The 13,464-nt window shown below is 43.5% G+C and overlaps 1 protein-coding gene across 1 annotated transcript in view; it reads left to right on the top strand.

The window, feature by feature from the left end:
- The window catches only part of UBR1 (ubiquitin protein ligase E3 component n-recognin 1), a 182,526-nt gene that overhangs the window by 14,060 nt on the left and 155,002 nt on the right, over positions 1 to 13,464 (top strand). Inside the window, 1 exon segment of the mRNA XM_017858436.1 lies at positions 5,291 to 5,645. Within this exon segment, the coding sequence (XP_017713925.1) occupies positions 5,565 to 5,645 (81 nt within the window). The 5' untranslated portion in view covers positions 5,291 to 5,564.

Genomic DNA, 13,464 nt, shown 5'->3' on the forward strand with positions numbered 1-13,464 from the left:
TTTTTTTTTTTTTTTTTGAGACAGAGTTTCCCTCTGTCACCCAGGCTGGAGTGCAGTGGCGCGATCTCAGCTCACTGCAACCCTGCCTCCCGGGTTCCAGCAATTCTCTGCCTCAGGCTCCCGAGTAGGTGGGATTACAGGCGCGCACCACCACACCCGGCTAATTTTTTGTATTTTTAGTAGAGACAGGTTTTCACCATCTTGGCCTGGCTGATCTTGAACTCCTGACCTCGCTATCCACCCGCCTTGGCCTCCCAAGGTGCTGGGATTACAGGCATGAGCCCCGGTGCCTGGTCCAAATAGTATACATTTTTTTAAAAAGGCTTCAGAATGGCTGGGCGCGGTGGCTCAAACCTGTAATCCCAGCACTTTGGGAGGCCGAGACGGGCGGATCACGAGGTCAGGAGATTGAGACCTTCCTGGCTAACCCGGTGAAACCCCGTCTCCACTAAAAAATACAAAAAACTAGCCGGGCGAGGTGGCGGGCGCCTGTAGTCCCAGCTACTCGGGAGGCTGAGGCGGGAGAATGGCATAAACCCGGGAGGCGGAGCTTGCAGTGAGCTGAGATCCGGTCACTGCACTCCAGCCTGGGCGACAGAGCGAGACTCCATCTCAAAAAAAAAAGAAAGCTTCAGAATATTGCCACACCATCTTCCAAGAGGTTTACCAATTTACACTTGCATTTTACGTAATAATATGGTTATCCTTCCAGCTTCTTACCAACACTATCTTCCAAAAAAAAAAAAACCTTGCCAAATTTACAGGCAATAAATCATAATTTTTTCTTATTTTTCATTTATTTGCTTACTAGTTAGGTCTTTTTCACAAATTAATAGAAATTGGTAAGCTGCACATTTATGTCTTTCATCCATTTTCCTTTTGGAATAGTCATCTTTAGGATTTTTTTTGTTTTTGAGACGGGGTCTCACTCTGTTGCTGAGGCTGGCAGTGGCCTGATCTTGGCTCACTGTAACCTCTGCCTTCTGGGCGCCAGTTATCCTCCCATCTAGCCTCTTGAGTAGCTGGGACTAGAGGCACATGCCACCAAGCCCAGCTAATTTTTGTATTTTTTGCAGAGACAAGGTTTTGCCATGTTGCCCAGGCTGGTCTGGAACTCCTGGGCTCAAGTGATTCACCCTCCTCAGCCTCCCAAAGTGCTGGGATTCTGAGCATGTGCCATGGTGCCTGGCCACTTTGGGATTTTATCCTTTGATATCTACTGTAGACATTTCTTCCCAGTTTTTGTTTACCCTTTAAATTTTATGCCATTTATTTTTATGTTTTAATTTTAATAAAATTACATATTAGTCTTTTACATTTATATTTTTTTGCCTTTAGCAACATGCTTAAAAAAGACTTCTCCACCCCAAATTAAAAAAATGTTTACTTTTGGCAGGGCTCAGTGGCTCATGCCTGTAATTCTAGCACTTTGGGAGGCAAAGGTGGGTGGATCACTTGAGTCCAAGAGTTTGAGATCAGCTTGGGCAACATGGAGAAACCCTGTCTCCACAAAAAATACAAAAATTAGCCACACATGGTGGTGCATGCCTCTGGTCTCAGCTGCTTGGGAGGCTGAGGTGGGAGGATCGCTTGAGTCCTGGAGGTAGAGGCTGAAGTGAGGCAAGAGCATGCGACTGCACTTCAGCCTGAGTAACAAAGCAAGACCCTGTCTCCAAAAAAATAATAATAATTTTTACTTATTTACTCTTTTTAGCAGTTAACTCTTTAATGTATTAAGAATTATTTTGAGGGCTGGGCATGGTGGCTCACGCCTGTAATCCCAGCACTTTGGGAGGCCGAGGCAGGCGGATCATGAGGTCAGGAGATCAAGACCATCCTGGCTATCATGGTGAAACCCCGTCTCTACTAAAAAATACAAATATTAGCCGGGCGTGGTGGCATGCATCTGTAATCCAGGTACTCAGGAGGCTGAGGCAGGAGAATCACTTGAACCCAGGAGGCAGAGGTTGTGGTGAGCCAGGATCTCACCACTGCACTCCAGCCTGGGCAAGAGAGCGACACTCCATCTCAAAAAAAAAAAAAAATTATTTTGAGATATGATTTGAGGTAAGGATCTGACCATCTTTTCCCAAATAGTTACTTATTATTTATTTATTTTTATTTATTTATTTTTAGATGGAGTCTCACACTGTTACCCAGGCAAGTGCAGTGGTGTGATCTCGGCTCACTGCAACCTCTGCCTCCCAGGTTCAAGCGATTCTCCTACCTCAGCCTCCTGAGTAACTGGGATTACAGGCATGCACCACCATGCCTGGCTAATTTTTGTATTTTTAGTAGCTACAGGGTTTCACCATGTTGGTTAGCTTGGTTTCGAACTCCTGACCTCCAGTGATCTGCTGGCCTTGACCTCCCAAAGTGCTGGGATTACTTACAGGCATGAGCCACCAGGCTCAGCCTCTTTAAAATATTTTATTGTGGTAAAATATACATAAAATGTATCATTTTAACCACTTTTAAGTATACCATTCAGTAGCATTAGATATATTCATATTGTTATGCAACCATTACTACTACATACCTTCAAAACTTTTTCATCTTTCCAAAATGAAACTCCATACCCATGAAACTCTATTCTCTTCTCCTCTCAGACCCTGGCAACCACCATTCTACTTTCTGTGTCTATGAATTTGACTACTCTAGGTATGTATTATAAGTCAATCATACAGCATTTGTCTTTTTGTGACTGGCTTCTTTTACATAGCCTAATATCTGTAAGGTTCATCCATGTTGTGGCATGTGTCACCTTTTCCTTCCCTTTAAAGGCTGAATAATATTTCATTGCATGTATGTGCCATGTTTTGTTTATCCATTCATCTGTTGATGGACACTTGGGTTCCTGCCACCATTTGACTATACTGAATAATGCTTCAATGAACACAGGTATACAAACATCTCTTCAAGTCCCTGCTTTCACTTATTTTGGATATATACCCAGAAGTGGAATTGCTGCATCATATGGGAATTCTATATCTATTTTTTTTTTTTTAGGAACTGCTACATAATCATCTGTTTTTGCACCACTTAATAAACAGTCCAGCTGGGCGTGGTGGCTCATGCCTATAATCCCAGCACTTTGGGAGGCCAAGGCAGGCAGATCACCTGAGGTCGGGAGTTTGAGACCAGCCTGACAAACATGGAGAGACCCCCATCTCTACTAAAAATACAAAATTAGCCGGGCATGGTGGTGCATGCCTGTAATCCCAGCTACTTGGGAGGCTGAAGCAGGGGAATTGCTTGAATCCGGGAGGCAGAGGTTGTGGTGAGCTGAGATCACACCACCGTACTCCAGCCTGGGCAACAATAGCAAAACTCATCTGCATAAACAAACAAACAAATAAATAAATAAGCAGTCCATAATTTCCTTCTAACTTGAAATGCTGTATCTTTCATGTGTAAAATACTTGAACTTGGTATAAAGTAATAAAGTGAAATGGTTAAGAACAGGGCCTTGCGAGTCATTTAAACTGGATTTTATTTATTATTATTTTTTGGTAGAGGTGGGGGTCTTGCTATGTTGCCCATCTCAAACTCCTGGGCTCAAGCAATCCTCCCGCCTTGGCCTCCCAAAGTGCTAACATTACAGGGGTGAGCCATTGTGCTGGCTGAATGTCTGCTGTGTCACTTGGAAGCTGCATGTCCCTAACCAAATTCTATAACTTCTCTAAACTTCAGTTTTCTCAATTTCTCATAACAGTAAAATAGAAGTAGTAACATCTACCTACAGGATTGTTACTAATATATAGCTAGTGCTATTAATATACTAGTGCTTTGATTACATTAAGATGTTAATAAGTGGCTGTTATTATTTTTCTTTTCTTTTCTTTTTTTTTGAGATGGAGTTTTGCTCTTGTAGCCCAGGCTGGAGAGCTGGAGAGCAGTGGCACGATCTTGGCTTACTGCAAACTCCACCTCCCAGGTTCAAGCAATTTTCCTGCCTCAGCCTCCTGAGTAGCTGGGATTACAGACACCCGCCACCACACCCAGCTAATTTTTGTATTTTTAGTAGACATGGGGTTTCACTGTGTTGTCCAGGCTGGTCTCGAACTCCTGACCTCAGGTGATCCACTCACCTTGGCCTCCCAAAGTGCTGAGATTACAGGCGTGAGCCACCGCCCCCGACCTATTTCTGAACTTTCTAGTCTATTTCATTTATCTAAGAGTGAAAGAAGAAAAAGAGAAGAGAGTTGGGTAGCACAAGAGAACTCCAGGAGTAAAGGCATAGAGACAGGAAGGAACAAGGTAACTTTTTGGGCAATTTTTATCAAAATGTGGGACAATATCTATTGTGGGTTATAATATCACTTTAATAACTACAACCAGTATTTTGGCTTAAATGCATAAACATATTGCAGTTGAATAGAAAATATGACATATCGCAAGCATTGTTTCAGAAAACTTTAGTTTCAGCATATATATACATATTCTATATATACCCATATAATTTTGTATAGGTACCGTGATAAGATGTAAAATGTATTTATTGTGGTTGTTGGGCAAAAGGCTGGAAAACAGTATTTTAGCACCCAGGCGGTAGTTCATTTGAGCAGAAACATTGTTTAGGCAGGAAAGTTCTACTAATCAAGGTGGACCACAGCATTTGGAAAGCCTCCTCTGCTTTTCACATTGTTTGGAGCTTTATTTTCTTCCCTTTGTTAAAAATATACACTTTAAAATTATTTGTTTTGTGAACAATGTAAAATACTGATGAAGGTAAAGTAGCTCTTGACACCTTCTTCCTCCAATCCGAATCCTGGCCCTTAGAGTTACTACTTTGCCCTTTCCCCTTTCAGACTTACTCCTTCAGATTTAAATGCCTATGTGTGCAAATATATAGTTTGCGGCAACTTGGCTTTTTTCCCTCTCACTTAATTTATCTTGATCTTTTCACAGATTTATCTTGCTCAAGAGCTGCACAGTATTTCAAAATGCGGATGTACCATAGTCTATCCTGTCTTTCATCTATCGATGAATGACTAGGTTTCCAAATTATTTCCCCCCGTGCTCCCCAATAAAGCTGGATCCCCAGCTTTTTTGTACACATGTGCAAGTGCCCACGGGGTAGAACCTTAAAAACGGAAGATGTGTGAGTACTTTCTTTTTCATTTTATAGGCTCTGGAGAACTACTGCAGGGAGGCTGGGATACAAAACACCCTCAGGCCAACAACCGGCCAGCTAGGACAGGTTCTTGCTTTAGCCCCTGACAAGTTTTCTTCCTTTCGTAATGGACGCTAACTTTGGCTTTTTTTTTTTTTTTTTTTAACCTCGTAGATACAACAGTTCCCAGCACCAAATCCAGATATACAACCACTCAGCTACCAAGCGCTACGCCTGATAAATTACAGGGGAAATAAAAATCTCCAGTCCTTTCACGTCGTGACGCTTGCTTCCGGGAAGCGGGCCGGAAGCCGCTCCTCAATTGTGCGTCAAACCCGACTTCAGGGGCCGTCGTAAAAGTGTCGTCCCTGTGTGTCTCCGACCGGCCACAGGTTTCCGCTTGCCTCTGGCCGGGGGTCGGCAACTGCAGGAGTCAGTTTCCCTCAAGATGGCGGACGAGGAAGCTGGAGGTGCGGAGAGGATGGAAATCAGCGCGGAGTTACCCCAGACCCCTCAGCGTCTGGCATGTGTAAGTCCCTGTAGGCAAGTCTCTTTTGTCCTACCCCCAGTGCCTCCCTACTGCGCTTAGGAGGATATGGGGCTTCACCCCCTATGGCAGCTCTGGGGAGGGGGAGTTATCTGGATTGATCTGGAAGGAAGCCACTGAATAAAAAGTTAGTCGCAACCCACATTTCTGCCAGCCAAGTGTACGGAATATAATGACTTTGTTATGTATTATTCCTGATGATCTCAAGCATGCATGTCTCTATTCTGAAGTAGAAAGAACCAGTGATGTTATTAGACGGTTTGATGTGGGGGCCGAGGCGGGGTTGGAGCAAGAGCCATTTTCGTATAGAAGCAGTACTAACCCTTTACTTTTGATTATGGGAACGCAGCACCTGGTATTGTATTGCATAGCCAGCTGGCCGGGACCTGATAATGGTAGAGAGTGCTGCCACTGTCATGTCTAGATGTGAGGTGTAGTAACTGGCCTTCGATATAGCATATTAAGAACCCCAGGCCTAACCCTCAGTGGAGAAGCCCATCATCTGTCGCTACTTTTTAAAGCTGAAGAAGGGACTCCCAAACATTTCAAGCCAGAGCAATACCATTAATTAATGTTGGAATCTATACTTTGCTCTTGCATTTTGAAAGAATGGGAAGGCAGAGATATTGAACAAATTTGAGTCACTAGCTACAGGGAGAAAGCTGACGGTGGAAGATAAGAGTAGAGGGCAATGTTAGGGAATGTTCTGGATGCCCAGGGCATCTAGTGGGGAGATATGTAGAAAATATTCAAGTATCTGTCACTGCATAATGTTTTATTAGTTTTGTCTTTCTAAATAGCAGCATTTAGAGATTTGGGATATACACCATTTTTTCTGAAGTTTCTTTGGTTTGTAGTTTAATAAAAGCTTTATTTTATTTTATTTTATTTTATTTTATTTTTTTGAGACGGAGTCTCACTCTGTCGTTCAGGCTGGAGTGCAGTGGCACAATCTCGGCTCACTGCAAGCTCTGCCTCCCGGGTTCACACCATTCTCCTGCCTCAGCCTCCTGAGTAGCTGGGATTACAGGCGCCTGCCACCATGCCTGGCTAATTTTTTTTTTTTTTTTTTTTTTTTTTTTTTTTTTGGTATTTTTAGTAGAGACAGGGGTTCACCATATTGGCCAGGCTGATATGGAACTCCTGACCTCAGGTGATCCACCTGCCCCGGCCTCCCAAAGTGCTGGGATTACAGATTAAAAGCATTCTTGAAGGTTTTTGTTTGTTTTTTAACCCTGCGTACAATTGAACATTGTTTTATGCAAAAACAGAGGGAGCTACTTCAGGGACTGAAGAGACTGGCTAGGAGGTAGGAACCAGGTAGGGAGGGAGTTGGAAAAGGGTTTGGCTTCTGACTATGTCAGTGCTTGCCGTTTTCCTCCACCCCAAATAGCAGTTCAAATTCATTTCACTACTGGTAGTGAAGGAGAAAGCATCTTATCTGCGATGATAAGGAATGAGGAGGTAGGACAAATATAAAAGCAGCTGAAACATTTTAATGGTAGTTTGTGAGTTTTGCTTGTTAGAAGGAGTGGGGAAACTGTGCTGTGGTCAGAAGAATTGTTAGAGTTTTGTATCTGAAGACTAATATTTAAAGCTTTGATACATTAATTTTTTCCAGATGATACAGTAAAACCCCATCATTCTGGCCACCACTAATTTGGAATTGGAGATAATGATACAGGAATTGAGCTAGAATTTATGTGACAACTCTTTACCTCAGGAAATAGTATTAGATTTTGTTGGGCAGGGCTTTAGGTTTTGCAAAGTAGTAGGTAGATTGTGTAATATAGCCTCAGGGAACTCATAGTCTGGTGACACAGGTAATATAAGTGCCCAAATAATTTTAATTCAAGGTAGAGTAATGTTAGTAGATGAGGACCTGTGACTGTTAAGCTTTGTAACCCCTTTTATGGCTTGCATCTCTCTATCTACTGAAGACCCTACAGATCATTCTACCTTTCTCTCTTTCTCTTTTTCTCTTTTTAAAGCTACTACTGTTTTCAATTTTATTCTAGCCATGGTTGACACTGGCTTCCCAGTTTACTACTTTGCTCTTAAGCAATAGAAGCTCAGTTGTCCCCCCTACTCCTTATTGTTTATCTTTAGACAAAGATAAATAGTATGGGACATTCATAGAGGTTTAAGCAATCGTACAATTTCCATTAGAGTCTAATCCCAGGTTATAGTCTCTGATTTCGTTAAACTTTCTTCTTGGTCTGCAGATCCTTTTTCATTCATGTTGCTGTTAGTAAGCATTAAGGCTGTAGTATTCTTAACATTATCTCACATGCAATTCAAATAAAATACTATGTATGAATTAGTGGACATTGTTAAAAGCCATGGCTTAAGAATCACCAGGGGAACTGATACTGTAGGTCTGAGGTGAGGTCCAAGAATCTGCATTTTCACAAGCCTGCCGTGCTAATTCTGTAATAGTGGTGTATGGGCCACACTTTGAGTAATACTTAACTAGGTATTTGGAAGTTATCAGTAAATTTACAGTTGAGGTTGTGGGAATGGATAACATCTTTTTTTTTGAGATAGGGTCTTGCTTTGTCACCCAAGCTGGAGTGCAGTGGCATAAACATAACTCACTGCAGCCTCAATCTCTCGGGCTCAGGTGATCTTCCCACCTCAGTCTCTTGAGTAACTGGGGATATAGGCATGTGCCACCATGCCCAGTTAATTTTTTGCATTTTTTTGTAGAGACACGGTTTTATTTAATTTTATTTTATTTATTTAAGACAGAGTCTTACTCCATCACCCAGGCTGGAGTACAGTGGTGCCATCTTGGCTCACTATAACCTCCACCTTCCAGGTTCAAGCAATTCTTGTGCCTCAACCTCCCAAGTAGCTGGAATTACAGGTGTGTGCCACCACGCCCAGCTGATTTTTGTATTTTTAGTAGAGACAGGGTTTTACCATATGGCCAGGCTGGTCTCGAACTCAAGTGATCCATCCGCCTTGGCCTCCCAAAGTGGTGGGATTACAGGAGTGAGCCACTACGCCCAGCCTGGATAAAATCTTTGAGGAGGAAAATGTGTGCGTATATAGACACACACACACAGGAAAAGAGAGATTGAGACAGAGAGAAAGAGAACAGGAATGATTGAAACGGGTAGAAAATGGAAGAACGAGGTAAGAACGTGGAAACAATAGGCAAGCAGGTAGGAGGTGAGAGTAGTGTGATGGCATGGGGTATCGTTTTGAGGAGAGGGTGGTTTATTGGGTCCATGATAATGAGGACTGAGAAAAATCGGGAATCAAGAGGGTTGTGAGTAGTCTGCCAGAACTTCTGCCTTCTGTCTTCCTCAACTAGATTTTCTTCCTTAAGTCAATTTCAGAAGATACGTCTTAGCATGATACTCAGCTCTTTCCTATTGCCTGTTTGTAACCTCTACCTAGGGGTTTCATCCAGTTCTGTGACTTTAAATACCGTCTGTATGTATTCAGTTCCCAAATTTATATCTTTGTGTCATCTCACTTCTGAGCTCCAGAATCATAAATCCAACTGCCTACTTGACATCTTCACTTGGATGTCTGGTGTTTCAAACAGTGGGAGCAATTAAGAAGTTGCTGCTGTAACCCAAGCCGTGTAACCCATGCACCACCATGCCTGGCCTTTTTTTTTTTTTTGAGCCAAGGTCTCTCTCTGTTACCCAGGCTGGAGCGCAGTGGCGAGATCTCGGCTCACTGAAACCTCCGCATCCCGGGTTCAAGAGATTCTCCTGACTCAGCCTTTCAAGTAGCTGGGATTACAGGTGACTGCCACCATTCCTGGTTAATTTTTGTATTTTTAGTAGAGACAGGGGTTTCACCATGTTGGCCAGGCTGGTCTTGAACTCCTGACCTCAGGCAATCTGCCCACCTCAGCCTCCCAAATTGCTGGGATTATAGACGTGAGCCATCGTGCCCAGCCAATTTTTTTGTATTTTTAGTAGAGGTGGGGTTTCACCGTATTGGCCAGGCTGGTCTCGAACTCCTGACCTCAAGTGATCCACCCATCTCGACCTCCCCCCAGCTGCTGGGATTACAGGTGTGAGCCATCGTGCCTGGCCTTGGTTGTGTCATATATTGAGAGGAAAGACCAGATTTTAGGAGAGGAAAGGAGAAAGGCAGATCAAGAGTTTGGTTATCCGTGTCTCTGTAGACGACACCTCCATAATAGCTCTTGAACGCAAATAATTCTGTCTCCACCCATGTAGTCCATGTCACTATCTGTTGTCTTGGCTACTGCAGTGACTTCTGTTTTTTTTTTTTTTTTTGTTGAGACGGAGTCTTGCTCTTTCTCCCAGGCTGGAGTGCAGTGGCCTGATCTCAGCTCACTGCAAGCTCCGCTTCCCGGGTTTACACCATTCTCCTGCCTCAGCCTCCGGAGTAGCTGGGACTACAGGCGCCCGCCACCTCGCCCGGCTAGTTTTTTGTATTTTAGTAGAGACGGGGTTTCACCGTGTTAGCCAGGATGGTCTCGATCTCCTGACCTCGTGATCCGCCCGCCTCGGCCTCCCAAAGTGCTGGGATTACAGGCTTGAGCCACCGCGCCCGGCTTTGCAGTGACTTCTTAACTGGTCTCTTTGCTTCCACTGTTGCCCTCTTCCTGTCCATTCTGCACAGAACAACCAGAGTAATCTTTTAAAGATTAAATCAGATCATGTCAGTCTCCTATCTAAATCCTCAGTGGCTTTCTATTAATACTTAGAATAAGGTCTAAATTCATTACAAGCCTTCAAGACTTTGCCTGATCCGGCCCCTACATCTCCACCTCATTTCCTATTACATTCTCCTCACTCATCCTGTAACAGTACAAGCTGAAACTGTATTTTGCTTTAGGGTCTGTGCCTTTGCTTGCTGTTTGCTTTTCCTAGAGTGTTTTTCCTGTTTTTTCTTAATACATACCCTGTCTGAGAGATGGGTTCCTCTTATTCTCTGTCAAAGCAACCTGTTTTTTTCTCCCATTGCAATTACAATCTGTAATTACTGTATTGTCTTTATTTACTTAGTGAAATGTCTGTTTCTCCCTCCAGAGGGAGAGGTAAGTTCCATGAAGGGAAGGATCGTGTATGACTTGTTCATTGACGCATCTTTTTTTTTTTTTTTTTGAGACGGAGTCTCGCTCTGTCGCCAGGCTGGAGTGCAGTGGTGTGATCTTGGCTCACTGCAACCTCTGCCTCCCGGGTTCAAGCGATTCTCCTGCCTCAGCCTCCCTAGTAGCTGGGACTACAGGTGCATGCCACCATGCCCAGCTGATTTTTATATTTTTAGTAGAGACAAGGTTTCACGTGTTGGCCAGGATGGTCTCGATCTCTTGACCTCATGATCCGCCTGCCTCAGCCTCCCAAAGTGCTGGGATCGATTACAGGTGTAAGCCACTGTGCCCAGCCACATTGGTGTATCTTGGTATGTGATTGATAGAGAAGACACTTTTTTTTTTCTTTGAAACGAAGTTTCACTCTTGTTGCCCAGACTGGAGTGCAGTGGCATGTTCTCGGCTCACTGTAACCTCTGTCTCTTAGGTTAAGTGATTCTTCTTCCTCAGCCTCCTGAGTAGCTGGGATTACTGACACGCGCCACCATGCCCAGCTAATTTTTGTATTTTTAGTAGAGATGAGATTTCTCTGTGTTGGTCAGGCTGGCCTCAAACTCCCGACCTCAGGTGATCCACCCGCCTCAGCCTCCTAAGGTGCTGGGATTACAGGCGTGAGCCACCACGCCTGGCAGAAGACACTTTTTTAAAATGAATGACTAACTGAGGATCAACATTAATGATTTATTATAGTAAGATTAGTAGTGATCCGTGGATGGAGGTTGTAGATGGAAAAAAGAGGGAATGAGCGGGCATGTTAGGGTAGTGGCTAACCTTGATCTTGGCGGATCAGGGAGGTAATAAAAGCCAAAACAGGAAATCTGGAGGGAATTGGTGGGATTGAGGTATTAAAGGACATGAGATTGACATAATTGGGAGGACTGAACTTTGTGGTCAGAAAGGGGAATTTTAGAATTTGAGTACATGGGGGCACATCAAGTTTTTGCAATGGTAGAGCCAGGTTAAAGGCACTTCTTGGCCTGGCGCCATGGCTTGCGCCTGTAATCCTAGCACTTTGGGAGGCCAAGGAGGGTGGATCACAAGTTCGGGAGATCGAGACCATCCTGGCTAACAAGGTGAAAGCCCTTCTCTACTAAAAATACAAAAAATTAGCTGGGTGCAATGGTGGGCGCCTGTAGTCCCAGCTACTCGGGAGACTGAGGCAGGAGAACCGCTTGAACCCGGGAGGCAGAGCTTGCAGTGAGCTATCACACCACTGCACTCCAGCCTGGGCGACAGAGCAAGACTCCGTCTTAAAAAAAAAAAAAAGGCACCTCTTATGTGTTTCTATAGCACCCTTTCCATATTCCTGTTGTATGTAGTGTGTCTCAGACTATACTCGACATTATCTGTTTACTATGTGTCCTTCCTTCTAGACAGTGAAGTTCTTGAAGACCTGAATTGTTTCTTGTTCACAGCTGTATCTCTAGTTTCTAGCACATTGCTTCAAAATTTTTAGTGAATGCATGAATGACTGAATGAGGAGCCACTGAGGTAGAGAGGAGGTAGAGGTAATGGGAGCTGAGAATGTTAAGAGATACTAACATTATTGAGATATACATACAATAAAATGTACCCATTTAAGGCATTTCTTGGATAAATTTTAACAAATGTGTATACTTGTGTGACTACCACTGAATCAGGATATAGAATATTTCTGTTATTTCCCAAAGTTGTCTCCTGCTCAAATGGGAGGATTTTTTAAAAGTTTAATGTTGTTATGCTTTTGCAATAATCATTATGGAAATCAATGAAAAATGTACCCCTAATCTCATATCTATAGCGGAACTTTTTTTTTTTTTCTGGAGTCATTACCCAGGCTGGAGTGCAGTGGCACAATCTTGGTTCACTGAAACCTCCGCTTCCTGGGTTCAAGCAATTCTCTTGCCTCAGCCTCCTGAGTAGCTGGGATTACAGGTACGCACCTCCTTGCCCAGCTAATTTTTGTATTTTTAGTAGAGACGGAATTTTGCCATGTTGGCTAGGCTGGTCTCAAACTTGTGACCTCAGGTGATGATCTGCCTGCCTCAGCCTCCCAAAGTGCTGGGATTACAGGTGTGAGCCACCGCGCCTGGCCTATAGGGAATCTTTAAAAGATAACATAATCTCGTGACTTCAAAATAGAAGTTCTGTGTGATTTTAATTGGAGATGATTTTCCTTAGAAATTTGAATCTATATTGTTTTAGGCCATAGTACAGTTTTGTGTAGTAAGGACACACTCTGAGTAGGAAAACTGGTGAAAGTCTACGTCTTTTTTTTTTTTTGAGACAGAGTCTCGCTGTGTCACCCAGGCTGGAGCGCAGTGGCGCAATCTCAGCTCACTGCAGGCTCCGCCTTCTGGGTTCACGCCATTCTCCTGCCTCAGCCTCCCGAGTAGCTGGGACTACAGGTGCCCACCACCACACCCGGCTAATTTTTTGTATTTTTAGTAGAGGCGGTGTTTCACCTTGTTAGCCAGGATGATCTGTGTCTCCTGACTCGTGATCCATCCCCCTCGACCTCCCAAAGTGCTGGGATTACAGGCGTGAGCCACTGTGCCCGGCCAAACCTAGGTTTTTTGAGCCCTAACTGAAGTACTTTGTTACTAGATCTTAGCAAGTCCTAATGGCTTTTGTTTTTTCACCATCTCATAATTTCTATTTTGGAGGCTTAGGGAAATTTGGATTTTTTTAAAAAAATTTTTTAATTTTTTTTTTTTTTTTTTTTTTTTTTTT

The sequence above is a fragment of the Rhinopithecus bieti genome, unplaced genomic scaffold (genome assembly GCF_001698545.2).
Source record: "Rhinopithecus bieti isolate Rb0 unplaced genomic scaffold, ASM169854v2 scaffold_495, whole genome shotgun sequence".
NCBI classification, from domain to species: domain Eukaryota; kingdom Metazoa; phylum Chordata; class Mammalia; order Primates; family Cercopithecidae; genus Rhinopithecus; species Rhinopithecus bieti.